We start from the raw sequence: 27803 nt of genomic DNA, 5'->3' as shown, positions 1-27803 counted from the left end.
AAAAACCAAAAATATTGGGATGAGAAGTCACAGCAGGGAAGAGCTGAAACTGGGTCGGGTATTTGTAAGAGGTGAGAAGGGAGTGTAACTCAGACTTGAGTATGTCTTAAAATCCTTCTTCCTCTAGCTTCTGAAATGGAACTGGAGTTTCCAAATTGCTCCATCGTGCTGTGAAATACCTGTGAAACTGAGCGGGAGGTGGGGGGGCTTCATTAGCACCGAGGCACGCTGAGAGAGACAACCGACAGCACCCATCCTTTAGTCAGTGAGATCAAGGATTAAATGCCTGTTCTGTGGACCTAAGTTGTTAGCTTTGTGCTGGCAGAACACTTCTATGTTACTACAGTATGCAGCAGAATTTCTAGAGAGGGTTAATTTTCTTTTTTAATTTAGAGGATTACTTAAATTATAAATAAAATTTATACTGAGTATTTTATTAAGGATGCAAAACCATGCATGCAGAACAAAGGAAATTTCAGAATTGATGGTGCCTCTGCAGATCCCTTGAGTGTGTGTATTATGGGCTTCCTTTGTGGTCACAAAATATCTGTTCTTTAGAATGGTTGGCAGTTTTTTGACAGGCAATCATTCTATTTTTTTTTCTCCTTGAAATTTACTGTGTGGTTTCATGCTTTGTTCATTGAATAAGATTAAAAATTTTCTCTGATACTCATGTAATGAATATGTAATCTTTTACAAAAAGTAAGATTTTACTTTTCAAGAACCTAGTTAGGTTAGATGGTGATACCTTCATTTTACAGATAAAAAGTAATGCCTTGAGGGAGTAAGAATTCTACTTAAAATACTCATTTTGATGCCTGGTATTTTTTTGAGAATGTTTAGCAATTATAAGCCCAGATCCAATTGATTTTAATCGCAGCTCAAATGTCCAAGATTTTTGGCAGTCAAGTACCAGCATATTGAGTTATATGTCAGATATTGAGGAATGCAAAGTTTTAAGCTCAACTGTCAGCAGTGCGATTTTCATTGACTTGTCTCCAGCTCCATGACAGCATGAGGGACAGAGTCTAAGGATTGTTCAGCCTTTTAAGGTTGAATATCAACTATCTCTAAATACCAGCTTTCTCCTTCTACTTCATTAGCCTTACAGGACTTCTAAATACCACAGAATTTTTCTGTATGTACTCTTGATTTGCTTCCAGAGCATTTCCACCCTCTACTAGCTGAAACAGAAGTCTTATAGTAAAAATTATCCTGACAGTGCTAACAGAATTGCATCAAAATTCCTGTGCACAGCAGGATGAATTAAAGTTTAATACTTCACTTTGCTGCTAATATAATAGTATTTAAACATAAGGTGGTTTATTGGAATTTTTGTGAAGAGAAAGAATGGTAATACAAAAATAATGGCTATATTTTAATGTGGAATAGAAATATTGCCCAGATCTGCAGTGGGTGTTTCGTGGATGTTGGGATTACTTTTTCATCTGAGTCTGGGGGGGAAAAAACAGAACTACTCTCATATATATGGGAAAGRTATTTTATTTCTGATTTTAAAATTCTCGTTGAAGAATTTTTTGTGGTAGTTGTAGCCAAAGATGGCTGGATGGTCTCCAGCTGACTTAGATGAGAACAGATTACTTTTTCAAGATGAATAGGACCCAGAATATTGTGTCTGTCTATACCGTAGTAAAGGCATTTGTGGGCATATTTCTCATTCTTGGAAAACACCAGATTCTTAACTTGTACTTACAGATGTTGGCACTTACTGTTCGCTACAAAAAACATGTTAAAAAAAGTTCTGAGAGGGTGAAAACAATCTTAACTATTAAAACTGAAAAAGGTATTTGTGGCTTTTATTTTTACATTGCCTTAAATAATGTTCTGTGGTTCAGCTGCTATCACTGTTGACTAGAGGGTTTTGCCCCTCATTTGCTCTGCGGAGAGTTGGCAGAAGCTGCAACCAAGCTTCTTGCGCTGTTTTGGCAATCTTAGCAGGGGGAGAAGAGAGGAGATTTCCTTTCCTTCTCCCTTCAATTAAATTAGGCTTTAAGCAGCTCTGCCTTGCTGATTCAGTTATTTCTCCTTTGGTTTTAGTAGTAGTGTTTATTTTGGGAGGAGGATTCTCACACACCTCTTCTGCGGAGTTCTCTGAAACCTCCAGTTGCTTTCTGTCTTAACTCAGAAATACTGTTTACATATTTCATAATCACAGCTGATAGAAGCCAGTGGGGGGTGGGGGGGACCAACAACTTTGGGCCTGTAAAATAAGAACACTTATTAAATTCCTTCCAGGGTTTAAAGAATAATAATAATAAAAAAGCCCTCTTGAAGAAATTTCAAAACTACAGAATGTTTCTTAAAACAAAGCTATCAATGTATTATTCGCCTGTTTTGATGAGAAAGCATAATGCCTTTCAGTAGTCTCTTACATGATAGTCATATGACCTTTCTGCTTTGCACTAGAAAACTACATATATATTTTTATAATTATTTTTAAATAGTGGAAGAAAGGTGCTTATCCTGGGAAGTGGCAAGCAACTGGATTGCGCACGCACTCTCTCACTTACTTTTTTTTTTTTTTTTTTGATTTAGTGAACTTTTACTGTTGCTGTTGATAATTCTAGTGGATGCAGTTTTTATCTTCTGAATCTTTGACGTGACATGGTATTTTACATTGAACAATGCAGTGGGCAGAAGGCTGGTTTTGCTATGTGGTAACCGGATCACTGTGGAAGCACATTTTGTAATTCCTTTGGGAAGTGACACTGGATATCTTCCTGAGACCTGCCAGCCTTAAGAGCATCTCCTACCCAAGCGGAGTTAGTTGGCCTGTTTATCCAAAAAGCGGCTATGGCATTAGTGAGGAACTGAGAAGAATCAGAATTCCTCAGCGTTGCTCTGTGTTGTTTTCTTTCTGAAGCAGCTGTGGGTGTGCATTTTCAATTGCTGCTCCAAGCCTGCAGATGATTAACATTTTCTTCAAACAGTCAACATGATCTTCATCTCACTTGGATTTAATTTCAACCTCTGTGCGCAACAGTTCTGGTTCATGGCAGTGCTTTGGTGGGGAGGCGGAAGGGAGCACAGCCTCTCGCTCCATCCCCCCAGCAAGCGCGGGGGCTTCAGAGCTAGCACAAGCCAGCTAGGGTCAGGGGCACAAGGCTACTTTTGCAAATGAGACACTAATACTCCTGTTCTATTATTTTGATGTTGCTTGGTGTCATGCATATTTAGAATCGCAATACTAAGCTGGGTATTTCTGAGAGGTGAGAAGGGAGTGTAACTCATACTGCARTATTGATGTTGGAATATCAGTAGATGGTACTGGAATATCATCTGTCGCTGTCCTCCCTGTATCAGATCTTCAGGAAGTGATGGAATTTTATCTCCAACAGTTTAAAAAAATATCCCTGGGGTTAAATATGCTGTAAGTAATGCTAATAACGGCTTCTTTTCCTCTTTGCAAATATGCTAAGCAGAGTGTTGAAGCTCAGTGTCAGTGCTCCAGAATCCATTGCTTTGCCTCTCTTCTGCTGGACCATTTTTGTAACTGTAACATGTTACTGCCAATGAAGCTTCATTTAAGTTCCAACTGGAAAACTCTCAGACGCTTGTACAGTTCTCCTTTTACTGATGTTTATTGTTTGAATGCATTATAAACATAAGTGGAATGAATGGCTAGAGCATAAAACATGGGGAAAGACACACACAGACATAGAGAACTTGAAGATTACTGCTACTAGCAGCTTACTCCTAGTAGCTTGCTTACTTGGATAGATTGTTTTCTCCCTAGAGTGAGTTCTGAGATTGGTTGTAGTTGATTGAATAAGTACGAGGAAGCTCTCCACGAGGGTGGTGGTGCAGTTCTCCCAGGCAGGCTGAGACCAGAAGGTGTTGGCCAGGTTGGGTGGCCAGTGTTTTTGTAGATGAGTTCTTATAGATAAAGGCATATCTAGTCTGCCTCCTCCACAGGTATTGACAGTGGCGTAGAGTAATTTCAGAGTAACCTCCTGTATAGGCTCTGCATTGCAGCTTGCCAGCTTGGGGCCGAAGAGCGTGCTGGTGAATTTGAAAGTTTTATATAGTGAACTCGCAGCTCCTGCTGAGCTCAGAATTTGAGGGGAGGCAGGGGATGTGCTGCCCACACTTACCCTCTGGTTGGGAAGAGGAGAATATGATTTGGCACAACAAATTTTTGTTCTCTAGTCTGTATGACACTTGGTTAGCAACTTTGAAAAGGAGTATGTGTGTGTGAAAATCAGCTATCCCTCTGTGTTCCTCTGTAGACTGAATGAAGTACTGAGGAAAACTGCCTACTTCTCCCCTATCACCATTTGCTCTCAAAAAGCTGCAAAAACATTGTGTCATTCTGTAGTATTATTGATCAAGGAAACTGCAGCTCTTTATGAAAAAGGTGTTATTTTCTAGCTGTTAACTTCATTATTATTATTTTGTTTTTATGGAAGGCAGGGGAAGGAGAATTGTGTACCTGTGTATTTTAAGAGCTCCGTTCCAGGCACCCCTGGGAGCACATTGCACGTAGAAACCCATTCCCTGACCTTGCAAATTGCTGTCTTTAAAGCAGCTCATATGACATTGCCAAGCCAGTTGCAAAAAAATCTGCCTATTAAACTCAGTCTGGAAAGCTGTAAGTATGAAACTGCTGTCTGCTGATATGCCTTCCAAGACCCTTGACCTGGCCAAATTTTCTRTGCTTAAGATGGCTGTTGCCACAAGAACAGCAGATGTTTGCACAGCAGACAAACAACATTGATAAAGTAAAGCAAATTGACCTTTTTTTTTTTTTTTGAACAAGCCATTTAGATCACATTCCTAAGGCAATATTTTTTCTTTTTCTTTTTTTTTTCTTGGACTCTATCTTTCTTTATAAAACTGTTTGATTATCCATTGACATGTCTGTTGCTTGAGACGATAAAGAAATTACAGAGAAGGGTTTACAGATTTTTCCACTAACACTGATACTACAAATCATTAGCACTAATCCAAACCTATTTTTGTCTGCTATATTTTACTGAAGTAGTTTTAATGATGTTTATTTTTCCAATATCCCTATGGGAACCCTGGAAGATTCCAAAATATAATAATTAAAGAATGACAGGCCTTTCCTTACAATATAAAATGAGCAAGAGTTTTGTGGTTTAAACAGCCATGCTGTTGCTTGTTAACAAAATATTTTGCCTTGTACTCTAGCCAGGCCTATAATGGTCAAAAAATGTTGTAGTTGAGAACTACGCTTTTGTTTTCAATCAGTTGTTTTATAAGTTAAAAGACATTAATGGCTTGTTTTAATTTGTTCAAACTGTATTCATCAGTGATATTAATAGTTGTATTAAATCACTTGGTACCGGTACAGCTTATGCTCTCCCAGTAAGGCAGTACATTTCATTGTCACTTTGTCTATTGAAAGATTTTTAAGGTATAAAAGAGTAATTGAAAGCTTAGGGAGCTCTGTGAACCTGATAAAAGTAATTCTGTCAAATCACATTTTAAAAAAATCTATCTGTATTTTAATTGTGTAAATAAATACTTTGAATACATTGATTATAAATTTAAAGTAGAAGTATTGCTRAAATAAAGTCTCACCATCTTATGGCTGCATCTTTACTATTTGGACCTAAAAACTAAAAATTTTCAAGCACAAGCTGATCTTTCTAGAGTTAGAACAAATGTAAGTCCTGGTAGAGAATTGATTCCTCCCATCTTTGGAGCTTTAGGAAATTTGGCTTAGTTCAGCCTTTGCAATCTGTGTGTCAGGAAAAGCTTGCAGAGTCTGTGCCTTTGGCGCCACAGTGCCAGGGATGTAATAGGAAGGAAAACTAGGACTGATATGAAAGTTTTTAAAAAAAACTGCTATCACTTTCCAATAGTTTGTACAGTCAAATTATCTGAGAATCAAGAAGCAGCATATTTCCAAATTACTTACCAGCTACKCAGAGGGTTTATTTCCAGGTAGTTGAGCCTACCGCTCCTCCCATAACCAGCCAGGTGAAACCTACCGCTTCTGTGCTGGGGGCTTCATCTTCCAGTTACCTTGCCAGAGTGTGTGCAGCTATTGCACTTCTTTTCTCCAAGTTTGGATTTCAGCTTGTATGTGGATACAAGCAGTGCTAACTGGAGGTTGGTTGGTTTGTTTGTTTGTTTGTTTGTTTGGGGTTTTTTGCTTGTAACACGGTCTCAATCTCTTATGTGCAAGAATGCAAAGTTAATAAGTCAACTTCAGAAATACCCCTTTATTGCAGTGAAACTGTGAGAATAAGGAGGGAAGCACTAAGCCCTGAGCATTAGCAGCGGGCGAACAGAGTGCTGAGGAAGAGGGTGTTGTTGTTTATGCACAGAATAACTTTAAAGAACTTGGGGGGGGGATCTGAAATACAATAAATATTTAATATTTTTGACTTGGGAGTGTATCAGTCCAGTCTGATAAGAAAATTCAACTTGCCATGTTACATACAGTTGCATATGTTCTCCATATTATTTCTTAAAATCAGAACCAAATTTAATTCTTTCTCCCCAAATCTTGGAAATTTGAACTTGAAGTGAAATGGTTTGGATTTCTTAAAAGCTGCTGACGTTGTTCTTATAATGGGGCAGAAAAAATTTAATTTTGAAGCCTGTTCCCCACTTTATTTGTTATTTATGAATGCTTCTGTTAGTACTGTTGGATGTCACTGTAACTGATTAATGCAACAAAACCAGTTTCTTAGGAAATCTAAATCCTACTTATAGGACAATGTCTGGAGTAATTATGAAAGTAGTTGGTTTATTGTTTAACAGTACCATGAATTTGGTTACATTTGGGTCTGCCTTTCCTCCGAAGAGCTTCTAGCTAGCTAGTCTACCTAGGTATTCAAGTATGTTTAGTTTATTTTCTTTTTGCACAATTGTACTACTTTTTGAGGAAGGTTAATACTGTTTAATTTTGAGGAAGCTTAGTCTTCATTTTACAGCTGTTTCATTTAGTGGATACTTAGCTACCACATTTCTTTGGTTAATTCAGGAGTGTAGAAATGCATACCTTCCCAGAATTTGATCCATTATACCTTTGGCACGAATGGGAGTTGTGCTGTATTGCTTAACAGGAGAAAGATAAGACCTTATGTTTTTGCTTTGTTAATTTTTAGATGTGACTGATGTTAATTTATGGATTAAATAATCTGTAAAATATTTGGGGCAAAGAAGCTTTGTGGTTTTGTTAGGTTTTAAAAATTTACTGATTTTTTGGTAGTTTGTATATTGACTCAGTTTATAAAGTTGCTTTTCTGAATAGTAGGCAGCAGATTTGTGGAGAAGGATTTTATAGTGCTTTGAAGGGGTGTGCCTGTTAATATCAAAATTCTGAATTGAATGATGAGTTATATACACAAGTATTAGGTTTTTAGATAGATTAATTCATAACATTGATGTAATTGAAGTGCATTTCTTTTTTTTTCCTTCTTCTTTTTCTTCCTCCTTTAAAAAGCYGAAACACTGAATTCTAGGAGAATCCAAGTTGGATTTCTTGCACATGTCTAGGTGCACTTTAGTTGTTGTGCAGTGTCATTTGCTTTTGGAGCTGTTGAAAACCAATTCCTGTTTCTGTTCAGAAGCACAATTCTTGACAACTAGCACTGCAAAATGGTGTCTGTTCCAGCTCTTCAATACACTTAGAGCTGTATGAATTCCTTCAGGCTCTGTGCAGATACAAGTGGATACAGATGAATCCCTATTTCATGAAAGCATAAGCTTAGAAGATTTTTGTGGGCCACATAAAACAGCTACCTTACATTTTCTCATTTTGTTTTTATCTTGGTCTAAGTGTGCAGTGGTGCATGTCCTGTCTGTTAGAAGAATACTATCCCCCTTTGGTTGATATGAAGCTGTGGAGGAAGTAACTGGTGTGACTTGTTTAGGATCATTCAGAAAGATTGCCCCTGAGCCAGAAATTGAACCTGCGTCTTCTGAGGCCTGTTCCAGTGCTGCTGGGTTACCCTGGGTTATACAGTCGTCTCCTATGTGCAATTTTTATGAACCATTTTTGCTGAAGCTTCTATTTTAATAATAGATTTCATTTGTGTAAAGTATTAGACAGGAATTAAAACAATTATTTGCAAAAAGAACTCCTCTTCCTACTTAGTTATTTAAGGGGCTTTTTTTTGTTATTCCCAAAGGTTGTGGTGTGGTGTTGGAGGTTTGGGGTTGGGGGGGGGGGGATTAGTTCATCATCTGCTTAAATGTTTTGTATGTATGCACTGAGTGTGTGATAATGACAGTGGATTGACTGGTTGTAGTGCTAGATGGGGCTGAAAGAGGGAAAGAGCAGTTCTCCTGGTACCAATTCACTGCGAAGAGTGCTGGGGTTACCTCGTTGGAGTGTGATACCTTCTCTTGCTTACTGCTTCAAAGACAATATAAAAGAGGAAAAAAAGGGAAGGGAAATGACAGTTAACTTTATATCTGTTTGGTTTTTGTCACTCAATATGTTAATAATGTCTGAAGTACAGCTGTTGTCACTTCTGCAAGCCAAGGGTTAACTACTAAGTGTCCTCTATCTTGGAGAAGTGGTCTGCAGAAATATTGCATGATACATAGCCTAGGGCAGTATTACTGTTCCAGTAATCTTTCATCAGCATTTTAATTTTCCATAGAATACAATATTGATTTGCTGTTTGACAGAGAAATTAATACAGTACCGTTTTTTTTTTCCAGAATGAACCCTTCATTATGTTATACTTTGCTTTTGCCATCAGAGATGATAACATATAACACAGATTTAAAGGTCTATAGAAAATATAGACAGCTTGACTTTCTTTTTTTTTTTTCTTACAAATAGCTTCATAAACTTTCTTTCACAGCATACTGCAAGTTTTGGCTTAGTTCTTATTATTCATTATTTCCTGCTTTAAACTTCAGCGTATTACATTGGGGAATATAGGTATAAAAGCAAAATAGTCTTGTTTTCAGGGCTATTGTCACCTAGTATTTTTTATTTTTAGTGACTGATATTTTCCTTTGTTTCAGCCAAACCTTTTACATCTAAAGTGAAACAGATGCGACTACATAAAGAAGATTTTGAAATCCTGAAGGTGATCGGCCGAGGAGCCTTTGGGGAGGTATGTACAGGAAGGAGAGGTTGGAGCGGGCCCTTGGAATCCTACCTCATTGAGGAGAGAGAGCTAAGAGCAATATTCCAGTCTATAACTTCTACATCATTTAGGCATAAAGGATATTGTAGGCCAGCCTAACATTTGATCTAAGTACATTTTGATTTATACATTCATGATCAGTTCTTTTTAAGTCTTAGGTTTTCAGAGAAGGCAAGTTTACACAGATTAAAAGACAATGTTTCTTTCATTTGTCTGATGATAAAACTTTTGCTTGACTGTATTTTTTTTACAGTCAGCAGCTGGAGACCACTGAGTACTGATGATAGAAAGATCTAGTCATTTCTAATCATCCTAATAATTGATTAGTCTGAGAGCAGTTTTCAAGAACTTCAATGGCCAAATGTTGATATTGACATTCCAGGAACACATAGAAATCTCCCTATTCATGTCACTTTTTTTCCAGTTCTCAGTGAACACTTGAATATCTGTTCTTTACTACTTTTAAAAGTATTTACCAAATGTTAGTTTTTGCTTCAGTTGCCACCTGGTGCTGTTGAACTATAGTGATAAAATTTTCTGCTGCTTCTGATTAAACTATCTCTTACTTTAAGTCATCAAACAAGGCAGTTGATCACTGGGTTTTACAGATACCAGGGATATCAGATTATACAGGTGGAGGAAACTAGAATGAATAAACCTTAGCTTTCTGCCTTTTCTTCTTAAGATCTATTAGATGCATGTGCATCTTTCTCCAGGACAATATGTATATAGGAAGAGCAACCTAATACATAATTGCCTTGAATTTTTGATGACCAAATATACTAGAAATGAAGACAGTATATTAGGCATCTTCAGAAAGTATTCCTTACTACTTGGAAAAACAACAGCAACTGTGAGCTGAAATCTGGAGTATGAGAAAGACTCTGAGTAATGTTTTTGTTGCTCCTGGAACTGGAAACATTTTTCAGATTGTAATGTTCTCCTTGGTATGATAGTGTTTCTGGAGGCTACATGCCACATGACAGAGAAGAGTTGGTTTCAGGTTCACTTACATATTTACTTCATGTGGTAAAGTTAGACTTTACTAGTCTATGGTTACAGAAGAACAAATTTCTATAGATAGTACTGAAGGAACTGGACTTTTTACTGTAATGTATGTTACTACATATTCTGATGATGCCCCTATGTAGATGATTAAGCAGATGGAAACACGACTTTAAAAGAGTGGTATTTATTTAGCTAATTTATTATTTTCACTTGTTTTACTCTATCTGGAGTAATACTTCTTTACGAGACTGTTCTGAGAACTCATAAGTAATTAATTCTTAATCTTGATCTCTGCCACAAGGAGAATGTCGCATTCACCTTTGTGAGGAAAATAGTTCTGCATAAAACAGTGCCTTTTTCAGTGCTGCAATACTAATTGCAGCTCAGTTCATGTAGAAATTGTGTAAGATGTAAGAAAAATCACAGCTGCAGGTACTGTTTTGTCAGAAAATCATATTCAAGACCTGCATTGTACTGTGTTTTTAAGAGAAGTCATTTTTGTCTGCTGAATCGATGATAAACTCTACAGCAGCTAAACCACAAAAACTGTACTACTTTCTCTACTTTTTCTGGTACTTTTTACCAGAAACTACATTAACAATAAATTGCAAAATACGTGAATGATTCAATAGACTATAGTAGTTTACTGAGGCAGACCAAGAAATCTGGAAGAATGTATTTTCTTTCCAGCAAAGTAGAAATGAGACCAAGGTTGCTCTAGGTTTCTGGGAGGAGTAATTTTGTCTCTTGGATCAACTTAATTCTGAAATTCTATAGACTACAAAGTTCGTGCAAGTTTTCACTGGCACAGTGTCAGAATGGTTCTTGTATTCATTCTGTGCTATTCGATTTCTTTAATTTACACAGTCAAGAAATACTTCTCTTTTTGTTTTGACAAGGTTGATGGAGACAAAAAGCAGTTTAAACCAACTATTGCTTATAAACCATTGCTTATAACCAATTAGTGCTTATGATAATGTGTGAACTGTAATAGTTCAGAGTTCTTGGTTTTATTTTTTCCCTTAGAATCCTTACCCTGCTTGATGTAGGTCTGAGAATGCTTTTGCTTTTTGTCAAATTAGTGATGGTGCTCCTCCCCTCTCCATGAGTACATTTACTTACTTATTTAAGAGTTTGCGTATAAGAATGCTGCCTTCAGAAAACACAGGCATTTTCCTGGGAGGAGGAGGATTATTCAGGTAAAATTCGTGATGTGGGCATCAAGTGTTTCATTGCGCTGGCTTCAGGCAGCATGGTATGAAAAACTTAACACAAACCTCCAAAAACAAAAAGACTTTTAGCTTTGGGAGTTGAAGGGTGCTATTAAGAAAAGCGAAGGAGCGCTGTTGAATCCAATAGGTGCCAGCTCTTGTTGGTGTCTCTGAGCAGTGTGAAAGTGCAGCAGATTTAAGGTTCTAAATAATACTGAAGTTCTCTCTTTCAGTTCACTCTGTTGCTGCTTAAAAACATATATGAAGTTCAGTGCTTGAATTGTCTCCCTTATGCAAGCAAATATTACATCATTATGTCGTTGATATTTCTAAGATGATGAGGTTTTTTTAGCCCTGAGAAGTAGTTAGTCATTCCTAATTTTGGCATCCAATTATGAACAGACACATTTCCTCTTTTTCCTCTCCCCACCTCAATCCAGGCGGGGTTGGTCACATCGACTAGGACTCTGTAAGAAAAGTCAGACAAGTGTCGTGCTCAGATTCCATTATTTTTTCAATAGAAATTAGACGGCTAATTCCCTGTATGTGCCTTTGAGACATAGTCCTTGTTTCTAGAGGGCTGGCTAATCTTGGTGACTGAGGGAACCCTGGCTCTCCCGCATCCTTTTTTCCTCAGCTTCTGTTTTAGCTTTTTGAGTTTAAAGGGTGTTCCTTTTTAAGCAAAGGCAATGTGCAGACATACACCATAGATACAAGAAGCCAAGTTTGGCGCAGAAGGCGTTTGACAGTGTGCCAGGCTGTGCTGCTGTTTGTGGGAAATGTGGAAAACTGCTGGAAGAAGGAAAAAGAATGAAGTCCAACTAAAACCAAGATGTTTACATCAGCACATACCAGTCATTTTTGCAGGGCTGCTCACAGGGAAATATAAATTAAAAAAAACTTTAAACATCCAATTTTAATAAATTCCAGTAACAAGACATTTTAGGATAACTAGACAGGATTGATTACCCTTTCTTCCATCTTAACTTCCTTCAGAAGGGGAGAACATCAAAACAGCACGTAGAGTTATTTGTTCCTTTGTATACATAGTATGTATGTATGTGTATATATAAACACCGCCTGGTCTATAATCAAGTTTCAGAATTTTTGTTATAATTGGGCACTACTTGAGACCGTTCATTGCTGAAGCATCAGCTTTTTGTTTCATAGTCAAATTCAAGGGTAAGTGTTTTAGAATTTGCTTTCATAAGGCACTGTGAGACACCCACAAAAAGATGCTGTGATTGCAGAAAAATGATGATGATGCTTTTTGGATCTGTTTTTTTTTCTTCGTGATGGTTATTGATTTGGAATACCATTAATGGCTTTCACAGACAGAAAGACTGCTTCTGACTGATTGTAAACACAGCTGGTAAACACGATTCTATTTTTGTTCTTTACTCAGTCTGCAATACTGCTGCAGATTCACATTCAGTCTTGTTATGAAACCCTATGCTCCAGCTGTTAACCAAAGGCAATCCTGTAGCTCCTTCAGTTGTGTCCGAGTGAATGCCATATAGGAGACTGCGAATTTAGGCAGCTGTGCAATTAGCATGTCTTTCAGCCACAGAAGATAATCCTTGCAAAATAATATGGCCTTTCATTTGTTCGCTGTAGCATGCTTAATGAAGTCCTCAAGGTGGAAGTGAAGTGCATATCTTCTGCCCATGTCTTTGGCTGCCCACTCTACAACCATTTCTGGTGGGGGTGGGGGACGACTCCTCCTGCCCGACAGCAGTTGTGTAGTCGAGTCTAGGACCAACCTTTTAATTGTTTCCCCATAATAATGGCACAACCCTTAAAGGTGTTCAAGGTAGAATTACATAGTGGTTTCATATCAAGACTATACCATGCAGGTGGGTCCCTGTCATCTAAGATACGATACAATTTCAATGTTGTTGACTAGTTGCAATATTAAGGCTTTTTCCTCCTGTTTTTTATTAGGAGTGGATACAGATATGGGCTTATCAGAGTTTCAAGCTGGTTTTAGCTAGTAAAGTGACAGGAGACCAATGTTTCAAATCCACATTGTGGGTTATGTATTGCCACGAAGAACTGATCTTTTCTTCCTAAGGAAAATTGTGATGCTGAGTCCTAGAGCACCATGGTGAACACACACAGAAGAGCAGATATTCTTTATGAATTAAAATTAGATTATAGTCAGAAGTAACTAAGTGTTTTGTGTGTGTGTGTGTGTGTCAAATCTGAATGTACCTGGAGGAATCCCAAGGCTGGACTTGAACCTAGATTTTTATTCATGAAATCACCTTTTAAAAATTTCAGTTCATTAACTAGTTTGAACAGGTAGATCTAGTGCCTTTGTGTCTTCCCTCCTTTTTTGTTTTTCCCCCCACAAAGGGAGCAGTGTAAAGAGCAGGGCTGGTAAATATATTATTACACACAAGAGAAGCAACAGCTGCTCCATCAGATCTGTAGCTAAGCAAGAGATACGCTTTTAAATATAGTTTAGTTTAGATATCCGAGTATTGTAAGAGTTCAGCATGCACTTTTGCCATGTTCATGAAGCTGCTGCAGCTGATGACACACTTGAAGATGATTTAAAGAGGCTTACATGACATTTTCTTCAAACTGTCTAATGTTTTATTTTCTTTTCTGTTATCTCTGTCTTCACATGTAGCTAGTTTACTGATTCTGAAGGAGGTGGAAGGAATGTAGGATCCAACCTTAGTATTTTTTTTTGTCATATGTTGGTTTGTAAACAGATGCAGACGGAAATAAACTTTTATCTCCTGAAGTCCTTGCAAGGGAGCAGGTGGAATGGGATAGTTGGAGAATAGTTGTTAAAATGTATGAATTGATGAACTTTTCTATAACTGGGATGGTAATATTGTGATCCAGTCTAATTCTGATCAGCCGCTATGACTAATAGTCTGTGGCAGATTCACTGCTATTTTGGTAAGACATTTCACAGTTTCCTGGGTATGGAAAGCTAACTGTACCTCTGGTAAATATTTTGGGAAAACAAGTTTGTGTAAACTTCTTTCAGCTTTTCCTCCCTCTTTCCTAAAAATACTCCATCTTAGCTTTTATTATAGCTAATCTAAACTGCAGTATTTTCAGAAAAAGGCTCTGTATGTTTGCTTTATTAATACATTATTTCATAGGCCTGTGCTATCTAATGCTTAAAAAATGGTGATGGTGGGGTGGGTTTCTAAGTTTTGCTTTTCTAGGAAACTTGAATTTAATTATTTTCCTGCCACTGACAACAGTCATTGTAAAGAGCTCATTGAACTTAAAGTGGAAAATGTGAAACAACACTTCACTATGTGTTTGAAGAAAGTCTGGTGCATTATTTGAAATGAATGGAGGTTGTTTTGTGGCAAACCTACTGTCATAATTTGTATCTAAAAGCTAAAATTTTAATGCTTCTTAGTTTCAGAAACTGACTACTACATTGCTGTTTTTTCTTTGATGGTTCACTAATTTAAGTTATTGTCTAGGATTGAGGGTGAGTGCAAGAAGATGAAGCATAAAGCCAGTGGCAGTTTCATGACAGTATGATAGAGCAAGAAGTGTGATAACGAGAAATACCACTGTTCATATACTGTCACCTAGAAAGGGTGATACACAATAAAACCTTAAAATAGACTTGGAACTTTCACAGAATAAATGTTCTGTACTGCTGTGATGTTGTTCTTTCTGGATAGTGATGGTATGATATCATGTGTGGACAGTAAAGTACAGAATGATGAAAAAAATTAAAACATACAGATTTTCATAAATAGAAAAACAATGTGTTTTCACATTTTGGCTTATTTGACTTTCATTTATCTTTTCCAGGTTGCAGTAGTAAAATTGAAAAATGCAGATAAGGTTTTTGCAATGAAGATACTTAATAAATGGGAGATGCTGAAGAGAGCTGAAGTAAGATTACAGAAATGTTTCTTTATAATCATGCAGCCTCTTATTATGCTGTGTCGTTACTTCTTTTTCCAAGAGAAGATTCTGTGCATATGTAGGGATTGAGGAGGTACTTCACTACTTACTGACAGTATGAAGTTTAATTTTAAAATAAGCTTAAAGCAGGTTTTGGGAAGGGTTAAAATGGCATGGAATCTCTATTTAGTTGGGTGGAGGGTTGTAGAAATTATGATACTTCTATAATTGCCCAAGAATTTCCCACTATACAAGTGATCTTTTAATGTATTTGTTCCATTTAGGAATGTAGTCTTTATCATCTAATCTTTGGTATTTGGAAATTAATGAGGTCTAACTAATCAAGCCTATTAGTTTATCAGTAATTAGAAATTAGTCAGGGTCTGATTTTAGATTGAAAAATTAGAAAGATAAAAATAGATTATAGGATAAATGGGTTTACTATTAATAGTTAACTGTGTTGTATAGGTTTCAAATTACCTTGATGCAGTGTGTCAAAAAAAAGTCCATTTGCAAAACTTTGTGATGAAAAGTTCCTCATTAAAGCCTGAGCATGCTCTGCCTTTGGAAAAGGTGGAACAGTTCTGTCACCAGCACCACCTTGACTTGGGTTCCTACTTTCATTATACAACTCAGCCCTTCCTAGGATCCTCTGTACATTTCCCTGGATACCTTTGGAAAGAAACTTCCTCTAAACTGCACTCTCCACCTGAAGACTTGTGCATAAGTTTTAAATGGAACATGTATCTGACTCTTTAAATTGCTTCAAAATTTTTCTTTTATGCGTACTAAAAATAAACTGCCTAAAAAATAGACTTATAAAAATAAAACTTAGTACTTTACACATGAAGTTGCTCTGACCATTGGGCTTTCTTTAGTTTAGACAGTGCAAACACTACCTAGGTGTCTCTTCTGACTTGTCAAATTATCCCTATCTTCAACTTTTATTTGAGGCCCCTACTTTGCTACTCTCAGGCTGCCTTTCTGTTCAATTGCTTTCAAGTTTATTTTGATTTCCGCATTTATGTTTTAATTGTATCTTGTTAGGAAATGAGATCAATGGGTAACCATCACACTGAAAAAAAAAAAAAAAAATTACCCAGACAAATTAAAGCCAATTTCTGATGTAAGCACATCATGTCTCCTTAATGAAAGTTTTATCATATTAAAAAGTATAAAGGGCATGCAGATTGTGTATACAATGTGTTTCTTCTTTATCCAGAAATTATTCAGGTACTGAAAAATCTGGTGTTAATCTCAGTACAAAGAGGTATTTCTCTCCAAGAAAGATGTCATTTCTGTAAGTTRTATTATTTCAGTTGAAAAGAAAAGACCAGAAATAAAGTTCCACTCTATTTTTAAATGCTCCCTTTTAAAATCAGTTTAAAAGCTATTTTTTTCTATTAAAATAAGGTTATAAATAGGTTTGAAAGATTTTCACTATGCAAGGTATTAAAAATACCCCTCCCCTGGGACTAGGTGAATTTCTGAAAGTCTGAACAGCCTAAAAGGAACTGCAGCTATGTTTTTCCATGTATTTGGTGACCCATGGGTATACAATGGAAAGAGAACCATCTGGAGTGAAAAATGCATTACAAAGCATGACCTTCAATAACTATAACCTATCTTTCTTAAATGTTGATAAATGCACCTGATTTATTACTACTACTACAATGACATATTTTGGCACTGTTCASWRTTTGCKSMGCAAAYWSTGAAACACATAAATAAAATTATACACTCCAAAAATACAAGACAAGTGTATCGGTAAATGTATGGTAAATTCGGTTGTTAGTATATCCTTGTATCAACTGTGCAGGAAGTGGGAATCATTTGGAAAAGCAGAAAGGGATTATATACTCAGAGCTTGTAAATACTGGATTAGGGTTGATGATTGTAAATCTGGGATTTTCTAACTTTTGAGTGGTTGTATGCAAAAACTACATCACAAGGAGATTTTATGGGCTGCAATGTCAATGTTCTAATTTTTATTACAAAGAGCAGAAGTTTCCTAAATACTTGCAACTGTTGAAAATTCTGAGATGTGATGTGGAACTGGGGACATTACTGATTCAAGGAGTTGCTGAAAGTGTGCTACTGCTGCCCATCCACTCCCAGATATGTTACCCTGGGTGTTGACAATCACTTACAGTCATATTTCTGCCACCAGAGTGCCAGCTGAGGCTCAGAAGAGACCAGGACAAGTATTATGCATCATGGAAGCAATCTGCACTCCCAGAAGGTGCTAACTCTGAGCTGCGAGGACGTGAGCCAGTACTCACCAAATAGCCTAGGGGCCTGAATCCGCTTGCTGATAACAGGCCACTCTAACAGCAGAGATATACCAATGCACTAAGCTGATCTAAGTGGGCCTTGCTGTGAGCAGGGAGTTGGGCCAGATGACCTCTGGAGATCTCTGCCAACAATTCAAGGAGACCCAACACTCACCAAGTCTCTCCTGCTATTCACTGTCCCCAAGAGAGATGAAATGTAATGCTGAGATAATGCATGAGCAACAAAAAAGGCTTTTGGTTCATCTTTCTTCCCACCCCCAATTTAAAATGGTTTTAGCCAGGCCAAATTTGATGTATTCCCAGGAAAATAAGACTATGGAGATATATATTCAGTAAAAGGGGTTTGCTGCGTGTCTCTCTTCCCTGCCTCTGAGCCTGGCATTTGGGGAGGTGTTTCCTTGGGCAATGCCCTTGGAGTTGGGATGGAGAGCCTCAGCCTTGGGGCTCTGAAGGGAAAGAAGAGGGAACTCTGGAGGCAGAGCACAAATGTAATGTGTCCTTTTAGGAACAGGTCCATTTACTAGTTCCATTAAACTACAATCTCACTGCAAACAGTTGCATTGATACAAACATGCAAGCCATGTTTATGCTCATCTACTTTGCATCTACTCTGGAGGTTTGTTCTATATGGAATCAGATATAATATAGCACAAAAACATGGATATAAAACACTTGCAAGTGAGCTGTGTTACAGTAATCACAAGAACCACTGCTACTGTCATTTTTTTTTCCCCATGAATTAATGCAAAGCCCATGAACCACTTGGTTAAACTGCTTGGCTCTCATTGTTTTGACTGTGATCTACTGTGATAAAAGCTTTTGTTGTTGGCTCCAGGCTTATTGCCCAAAGGTGGATGTTTAGGGTGCTCAAGGAATGCTGTCTTTTGTGAAATCATGACAAAAATCAATGGAATTATGAAAGACTCTCTGTAGTCCATAGTGCTATGAGCTGCCTAATAACAAGTAGAGAAACTACATAATTTATCCTTGTGGAAACAAGAGTTCATAGTTTCTCTCTCCCAGATATCTGTCAAGAGTTTACAAACAAGAAAGGGGAAAAAAAAGTCAAACTGAAATATAGAGCAATTTTTCTTTCATCTGAAAATCTTACTTTCCCCATAGTCCATTTTTCATTTGGCTCTCTTCGAAAGTCTTTGTTCATAGTATGCTTTATTCACTTAGAAGTTTCACTTATTCCTGATTTATCTCGTGCATTGTCTATAATTAAAATATACCGTGTTGCTTCTTCCTGATCTGTGTCATACTTGCTCACTTTATTCATCAAAACAAGACAGCATGGTTTATTTGTTTGGACAAGGGAGTTATTTTCTGCTTATTTTACTGCATTTATTCTTGTGCATAGCTTAGTCTAAAATGAAGTTTTGCTTTTCATTCTTCATTCTGCAAATCTCACAGCCAACAATAACCATGTCAGAATTCTGGTATTGGTTATTGTATTTGGAAACGAAATTGGAAAAGTAATAAGAAACTGCTTGATTTTTTTCCTTTAAAATTTAGCTGTCTCCTAGGATAGAAGAGACAGAGTATGGTTCAAATTGATGAAACGTTTGCGAAGTAGCAGAGTGTGTTGGAAGAGATTATGGTCTGTGTTTAACTCTCCATCTGCCTTCTAGATAGAGCCCATGCAGTTACTATTTTTTTACACAATCTTTTAGATATTTTTTCCTGTAATCTTGGAATTCCCATTTTCCAAACAAAATTGCATGTCAGCTGTGCTAGCAGGCACCTGGTGTTTTCTTACCGTATTCACTTCAGAACTCAGTCCCTTCAAGAAGGGATCTGTTGGTCATCTTCCTCTGTCATTCACCAAAGCTGCTTCTCCTGACAAAGCCTATTGACCCTGCAGGGCACATCTCCACCAAATTAACTGCCTCACTGCTTTTGAGATTAGCTCTCTTCTTCACTTTGTTGTTCCTTTGTTTTATATAAACCTGTGTTCTCCTAACTCTCTTAGATGTTCCTTAGCGCTTCATGGTAGTTTTTGGTTTTCGTCTTGGTAGTTTGGGGGTTTCCTCTGCTCCCCATGCTGTGAGGGCACCTTTTGCCTCTGTGTTGCTCTCTTTCCACTGTGTTGGGGCGAGGTCCTCCTGGATGTCTTACCAGCAGCTTTTATCAAATAAATGAAAATTCAGTCTGTCCTCATTTTCCTCAGCAAAAGCATGGGGAAAACCCCAACTGGTTTATGATTGCCAGTTTACAGTTAGATGGAAGTTATTAGCAGCTACTTTCAAATGAAAAGAAAAACTCTGCTTATGTGAAGACAGCAGTGTAAAACTACATTAACAGCATGAAAGAAACCAATAATACAAGAGTCCAGATTCTAGTCAACTCCTACTGCAGTTATAATTATATAATTGTTTTCTTCAATGTTATAATGCTGTTCTGTCATCACTGACACTTGCTTTCGGTATGTGTATGTATAAGAAGGATCAGATTTTTACTAGGGATTTTCAGACAATGAGAAGAAGCTGTATTTCCTCCCTTGCTTCACTTCAACAACATAGAGAACTACAACTCTTTACTTTTAAGGAAGGTGGAGTTTTCTGGTATACAGATTTTCTCACGTTTTGGCGTGTTTGGAGGGTGTGGTAAGTGACTTTTTAACTGAGAGACAGTTTTCTTTCAAATATCATCTTAAAAAATAGATACCCAGCTTGCAAAATGTGTTTCTTTGTATATCTTAGTTAAAGCCTGTAATAATTATTTTTCTCTCCTTCAGACAGCCTGTTTTCGAGAAGAGAGAGATGTGTTAGTGAATGGAGATAACCAGTGGATCACAACATTGCATTATGCATTCCAGGATGAAAACTATTTAGTGAGTGTTGCTTTTATGTATATATTAACGGATATTCAGATTGTTAGTTGTGGTTTGAGGTGCAAATGAAGTCTATTTATTCATTTGTGAGTTTTATGTTCTGGACCATAGAGACCTAAATGAGTCTGTACGTAAGATTCTGAAGGATGGAGGGTGGTCAGACAATTTAAAATTTTGCTATAAATATCTCAAGAATGCACCTTTGTTTTCTGAATCACTTTGCATTTATTGATTAAAAACCTTTTCAGTATTGGCCCATCTGTGTCCTTTTTCTTATAATTTGGATGTAAATTTGTCCCTTCAATGTAATCAGATTCATAAAAATAAAAGCGCACTTATTTTCAGACATAAGCTTTCTGTTTGACCTGAATTTCTGTGGTTAATATTGCTGATTATTGTTTCACATTTTGAAATAGAGAGTAACCCTATTTTTGAAACAACAGGGAGGAAAGGGGTCATGAGTTTTCTGATGGATCTTTGCCTGCTTTTTTTGAGGACTTAAAACCACTAAGATGCTGGAGAGCAATAAAAGGTCCATGCAGCACAGAAAAATGCTACTAAATCTTTGTAAATAGAGTTGGAGGTTGTAACTGTAGATTAAAGTATCTGTTTAATATTTTATATCCTTTAGTTTTCAAATATTTTGCAAGACTTGCAAAAAGAAGCTAATACAAGAAGTAGTGCCAATTTTCTATGAAATCTTTCCCACTTAAAATWTTTTTTGATTGTGATATTACAGCTGTGGTAATATTTAGGCCTGAAAAGCTAAACAACTACGAGTTGATAGATTTGCTTATTTGGGTTTTATTACTCTGTGCTTTTGATGCTATGTCATTACTAAGTTTTAATGTTTCCTTAGAAATCTAATATGCAGTGAAAAGCATTATGTTTTTTTATTCTGTCCAATAAAAGCAATGCTATACACAGTGCCCTTGCAGATCTGCGATGCTTTTTACTGTTATAATGCTTTTAGTTCTACCAGTATAGATACTTGGAGAGATCCATGGATCTCAGTTGAGTTTATATAGACACAGGGCTCTGCATTTGTGAATCTAACTGTCTTAAAACAATCTCTCCAGTTTCATGCTTAATTAATCTGGACAATAAATAACATTCTTTTTATGTAATTTTGCTCTTACTGTTAATGGTAGTACAAGGAAAATGTTATATGTTTAGCTGCAGCCTGCTAGAATTTGTTTTGATCTAGCTAGTTTCCTTATATTTATTAACCACAAAACAGCTTCTGTTCTTTAGCTTTGATAGTCTGCTAATATGAGCTAGTTTTGCAGATTGCTGGGAAAAAAATCATTAAAGTTGTTTTTCATCATTTTAGTATGTTTCAGTGTATTACTACTTCTATATGTTTTATTAAAATTAAATATAATGAAAGTGGCCTTTATAGAATTCATGTAGATTCGTGATTAAATGCCTGTGCATTTGAGTTATATTAACTACTAGAATTTAATATCCTTAACTCTGTGCTTTTTCTTCCTTTTGGAAGTATAATGTTTTTGTGCAGTAGTGGGTTCTGACCTCTTCAAAATCTTAGCATCCCAAATCAGAAATCAGAAGGTATTTGTCTCCATGATTTTGATTACAGCAGGTAACAGCTTCTACTGTATGTTGGCAGATCCTATATTATGTACAACGTCAGCAATATCTGAACTTATTCTATGAGCCAATGGAAGTCTGTCAATCTTTCCCATAACCTATGAGTAGTCTAAAAAGTTTATTCTCCAAAATAATTTGTTTAACAGGAAGACAGTAGCAAAAAGGGAAGGGGAAGACTGTCATATATGATACTGGAAAATTAGGGTCCTTGGCTAACATCTCAATTTAACACCGTTGTTTTCTTTACGATTATGTGCTTTAATTCTTTACTCCTTTGCATTCAGTTGAGGAATTTGGTTTTTTTAATAAGAGAATGCAGAGTATCTATATATCATAAATAAGTTTCATTATGAGGGCAGTCGATGGAGCTGATACTATTTTATCATGAGGCTTAATATATTTGGCTGTATGTAAATATAAAATATATAAAGTAGGTTAAATATTAGAATAAGGTTAAAACAGTTACTGTTTTCAGGACAGCCAAGCATCTCAGTTTATGGAGAACTGCAGTCTAAGAAATGTTAAGTTAGCTTTTGTAATGCCCATAATAATTTTTGCAGTAAATTATTTTGGTGCTGAATTGCTTTTTAGTCTCTGATTCACTCAATAAATTGTTTTCTTTCTTTGCTGTCTTATCATTCCCTCCTCCATAGTACCTGGTTATGGATTACTACGTTGGAGGAGACCTGCTTACCTTGCTCAGCAAGTTTGAGGACAGACTGCCTGAAGATATGGCTCGTTTTTATTTGGCTGAAATGGTGATAGCTATCGATTCTGTTCATCAGTTGCATTATGTCCACAGGTAAGTAATTTGAGCACTGAAGTAAAGATGATTTTACATGGTATGTGTTCTTGCGGTCTTCGTGAAATAAAATGCCTGTTGGAGTTATGGGGAATTACCTAATAGAATGAAAATAATTCCCATTAAAGAGTTGAAGCTATTAGCAAGTATTTGCCATAATAGTAAGCATGACAGAACATACCTGCCTACATTTTGTGGTTGTTGGGAACTGTTGCTAACCTTGTACCATAGGATCAAAGACATTAATGAGGTGATTTCATGAATATCCAAAAGCATGCAATGAAACCTGGACCCTGGCACATTTTAATTAAAACTAACGTTAATGATCCATAGTTAATAGAAGCAAAATTAGAAACCTGTTTGTGGAATATGACCATCTTTGAGCAGGTTTACTGAAAGATCAGGTTCTGTTTCTTAATTAATTCTTTCAATATATACAAATTTGAAAGCACACCTTTGCATGGTCTACTCTGGATTTCTTTTTTCCCCCATTTTCTTTTGTATTTAGTCAAATTGTCTTTAAAAATGAAGTGATGGTGTTTTTCTGAATCAGTGGAAGTATTTAAATTATGGTACTTATCTTTACCTTGGCGTATAAGAAAATAATATATTCTATTCAAGTCTTTTGTGTCTAGGTTTTTTGGAGGCCATGATTTCCATACAAATAGCATCGTCTTGTCTTTAATGCATCATTCTCTGCTGGTTGCCTTGGTAGTTCTTGCATGAAGAGTCATTCCACCTTACAAGAGGTGGAATTTTCAAATGCCCTCTGAGTGGAGTTACTTTGCTTTGACAGAAATCAGCAGGAAGGCTCCCAATTGCTGAGCTGAAGCATTAGGCTAGCAAAATTAGCTCTTTTGAGAAGTCCATTTATACTAGACCTTAATCCTATTCTGTACTAGCAGTTCCTTCTTTTACTGTTCATGCTTGCCTGATTCGCTCCAGAAGTTTTTTGTCCAGAGAGTCAGTTGCAGTCAGCTTGGGTTTGTTACTGGCTGTTGCTTGCTTTTCTTTGAGATTGTGGCTTTTCAGGAAAGAACTGTTTAAGGTGTGGTGATGTTAAGCTCCACACTGATCCTTTGGAATATTTTAGAGTCTCTTGGTGTTGTTGAGGAACTATGTCTACCTGATAAAGAAATCTTTGATACCACCATCTGGAAAAGCTCCGTTAGAGTATTTTCCTTACAGTTCTCCTGAATTTTGAGCATTTCAGCTGTATTTCTCTGAGAAACTATTTGTTCTTCATTTAAGACCTGATGTAAAAGGCTTCTGTATTCAGTTTAATTTGAGTATAGCTTTTAAAATTTGTTTGTGGGTGAACTGTTGAGATGCCATCTTTTTCTGATACCAGTAGAAGAATACTTCATATATTACATAGGCTGCTGTATTTTACCCTATAAATCTGCATATGTAGCAGTAACTCTTCTCAGAGAAACAAAAGCCCATCCTCTCCACCTTTTCCTTCAAACAGATCAAAACCTTTGTAATTCAGCACTGCTAGTGTGTAATGTGCAGCAGATGTGATATTTCTATTCTCAAATGGTTAATGCTCCCAAACTGAAATGGATGTCAGTGTGAAATTTTGTTCCGAATTAAGTGGCATTTTATTGCAGTTCCAAACAACATACTGATTATTACGCCTGCTTATCTACTACTGTGAACATTTAACCAAAAAAGCCCCTATGCATTCCTAGTGCTTTCGTTGTTTAATTTGCAGCTTTGCCAGTGAGGTTCCCATGTTTATAAATCAAATTTTTAATGCCACTTGGCACTGGCATTTGGCACTTTTTTCATTAATACTGCTGTAATACAATACCTGTTTATAAGGGAATGTTTTGCAAAGATTAAAAATGTAAAGGGAACTTGAGTCAGTGTTAAATGATCAGCCTTTGTAATGTGACCCATTCCACCGTTACTTTTATTGGGATGTTTGCAACTGTAAAAGCAGAAGAAAAGAAAACACATCGGAGCGCCACTAACGTTCTTTTCCTGAAAGTTAAACTCTGGTGGCCACATCCTTTTGGGGAGCATGTTGCACACAGTGAAGGATATAGGAGAAGTAGAAAGAAAATACTGTTAAAAGACTGGACAATATAACAGCTGTAGCATTGTTACTTCAGATGAATAGCCAATATGCATCAGCATTTGAACTGAATTGTAGCTAGTGAACTAGAAATCATGCTTTAGGCATCTTTCTTTCAAGGTATTTTTTGAATACCATAAGATAGCAGATTGTTTTGTTTCCTTTTAGTGTCCCAGTTTTTTTAGGAGATATTTTCACATTAACCACATATTGTGTTATACTTTGAGAATAATTTTCTTTTTCCCTAAATATTTTTGTACCTTTTTAAATTGTACTTCTAATTTTTTTTCCTAAGCCTGCCACTCCTCTTGCTCTTTTCTGTTGTTGATCACTTTTTTGTGGTTTGTTTGGGAATGGTAGTGACTGCAGTGGTAGCTGGCATGTGGACTGTTTCTGCATCACATAAAAGTCACTCTTCTTCCTAAAATACACTGCCCAAAATTCACAAACATCAACCAAGCAATCTCAGCGTTATTGGAGACCTTAAATGAAATTGCCACAAGTGCGTTTTGGGATTTGACATTCCAGATTGAATGCCATTTATGCACTAGCGTTGTGGGATTATTGGATGAATTGATAGTGGGAAGGACATCAAAATTTAACTAGTAGTGGAATTGTGCAGAGAATTTGCAGGATGTCTTTGAAGTTCTGTCTCTTGATACATACTGAACCAATTAGGAGAAAATCTGGTAGTTGAAAATAACATCAGTACTACTGTTTTTAGGATGTTTGTAATATTTTTTTCTGTTTTTATCTGTTTTTTAGTTTAAATGAATATGCAATATAATATTTTGAGGTAGCATCAATCAGAACATAAAACTTAACAAATAATTTTTGATTTCTGATCAATTAATTTCTGGCAACCAATCATATTTGTTACCTGATGACTCGCAAAGTTAATAAAACAGCTTTTTTTTTTTAATGTATATCTTAGTTTTTGTTATTGTGATAAATGCAGCAGAGTTGGTATTACCAAATAACATTGACAGCTCTAAGGCCAGCTTTAGAAAGAAAACTTCATCTAAGTTAAGTATAGGTGTAGGATTTCACAAAGAGGAAGTACATATGTATAATTCTCACAAATGCAAGGCATTCTTGGGAGTTCATGTAAAGCTTATACCTACCATTGATATGTTAAATTATTAATTTGGAATARTTAAGTGACTCTTGCCAAGGTTAAATATTGCATTCTGCCAGTTTTCTGCAGATTGGAGTATTGTACAGTGTATGATTTTTTGTCTGCTGGGAATCAACATTGATTTGTAGCACCTTTCTTACTTTCCTGCTGAAAAAAGCCTCTACATATATTAATGCTAACTTCAGTTTCATTGTTACTGAAAGTATCTAATTCTTCTTGGCACATGTTAAAGTTTATATTTGTAAGCATTATCAAATATCCTGGTGAAGGCTAGAGTTAAACTGTCTCAACTTGTACTAGGTAGCCACACTTTATTTGCGCAAGTTGTATTATCTCAAACATGTAAAGTCTGTGTTTTTCATACAACTAATATTTTTTTTCAACTCCCTTTTTAATTATTTTAGTGGCAAGCCAGGTTTGCTCTCCATTTCATATAAGGTGGAAACTGAGGTGGTAGGTGCTTATTCTTGTCTGCTTCCTTTAAGTAAAAAAAGACTATAGAAGGCCTGGTTGCCACTGGAAGAAATTTCCCCCAGGCACTGCAGAAGATATCTGCTCACCCATACCAGCCCTAGGCACAGTAAGTGTACCGTGGCGGCTTGCCATGCCCCTTCAACATGACCATGCTGCTGCCTGTTATGCTGTCTTCTGAGGCAGCCCTTACTTTAGTAAGGATAGATCTAAATCAATCGTAAATTACATCCGAGACCTTCCAGCTTCTTGAATAGCACAGAATTACAAGTGTTAATGTGTTTAAATCATTTTCATCCTGACTTTCCTGCATCTGTAAGTTCTGTGCAAGGTTGCACAGTAATTTGTTGTAGAGCAAATTTGCAGCTGGGGAATGTTAGCATTTGGTCTCAGGATCCTCCAGACCACTGCAAAAACATTCGTTTAGAATAGTTTTCATACATTGGCGTATGCCCACATTAAACAGAGTCTTACCTGCTTACTAAGAAAATATTTTGGAAGGATTATGAAACACCTATGTTAATTATTATTTTTGTTGGTTAAGTTTATAGGAGGATAGTTAAGATTACAAAGCAAGCTCTCAAGTTACATCCCTTTCAGATGTCTTCTTTTATATGTGAAAAGATAGGCATGCAAAGCATAAACACAAGTAAGTTCCTCAAGCTGTGTGAGATTACAGTTAGCTTGATCAATGTGTTTCTAGATTTCTAGTTGCTGCTGTCTTTTAGTCTGAACGCTTTTAGCATTCTAAACCACCGGATATTTTTTTCTTTTCTTTCCGTATTTTTTTTATATCGGCTTCTGAAATTTCAGTTGGTTTTCACTTGGAACATTTGAGTTCTTAAAATGTGGAGCAGCTGAATTCTCTGTGGGAGTGACATCCTTTCTGAAAAATATTGAACATAAGGGAATAAATCTGTTAAAGGTATAAAAAGACTGTCTATTCCCTATCAAGCCAGCCTTTGCTTTGCGGTAGGGGAACATACAGTTTGTCCTCAGTGAAAATCATCTTGGGGACACCCCTGAAATATTTACTGTAGCTAGCAGGCAGTTGAAATTTAGGATTCCTTGTAGGATCCATTTCACTTTCAACTATAAGTTTTAGTGCCAGCATATCCATTTTTGACTTGCTGAATAAGTGGTTTTCTCTCTTCTGGGTGTATCCCATCTTCTCTGATCATTAATTTGCTTAAGTGGAAAATTTGGGGGTGGAAGGCCCATCTAGGGAGTTAGCTGCATTGCGCGGTATGTCTGAGTTGAGTTGGCACAAGGATGAGCCAAGTGCTCTGGCTTTTTGGTAAAGTGAACCATAATTGTGGGTTTGAAAGAAAACAACAACATATTT

The 27803-nt window shown here is 36.6% G+C and overlaps 1 protein-coding gene across 4 annotated transcripts in view; it reads left to right on the top strand.

The window, feature by feature from the left end:
* CDC42BPA (CDC42 binding protein kinase alpha) overlaps positions 1 to 27803 on the top strand; it is a 193056-nt gene that overhangs the window by 52432 nt on the left and 112821 nt on the right. For all 4 annotated transcript variants that reach the window (XM_026060426.1, XM_026060425.1, XM_026060428.1 and 1 more), the window contains exons 2-5: positions 8983 to 9074; positions 15128 to 15211; positions 20258 to 20353; positions 22618 to 22766. In XM_026060426.1, the coding sequence (XP_025916211.1) occupies positions 8983 to 9074; positions 15128 to 15211; positions 20258 to 20353; positions 22618 to 22766 (421 nt within the window). The remainder of the gene's footprint in view (positions 1 to 8982; positions 9075 to 15127; positions 15212 to 20257; positions 20354 to 22617; positions 22767 to 27803) is intronic.

The sequence above is a fragment of the Apteryx rowi genome, unplaced genomic scaffold (assembly GCF_003343035.1).
Source record: "Apteryx rowi isolate R43461 unplaced genomic scaffold, aptRow1 scaffold_169, whole genome shotgun sequence".
In the NCBI taxonomy this organism is placed as follows: Eukaryota; Metazoa; Chordata; class Aves; order Apterygiformes; family Apterygidae; genus Apteryx; species Apteryx rowi.
This window is presented reverse-complemented; position numbering and strand designations above follow the sequence as displayed.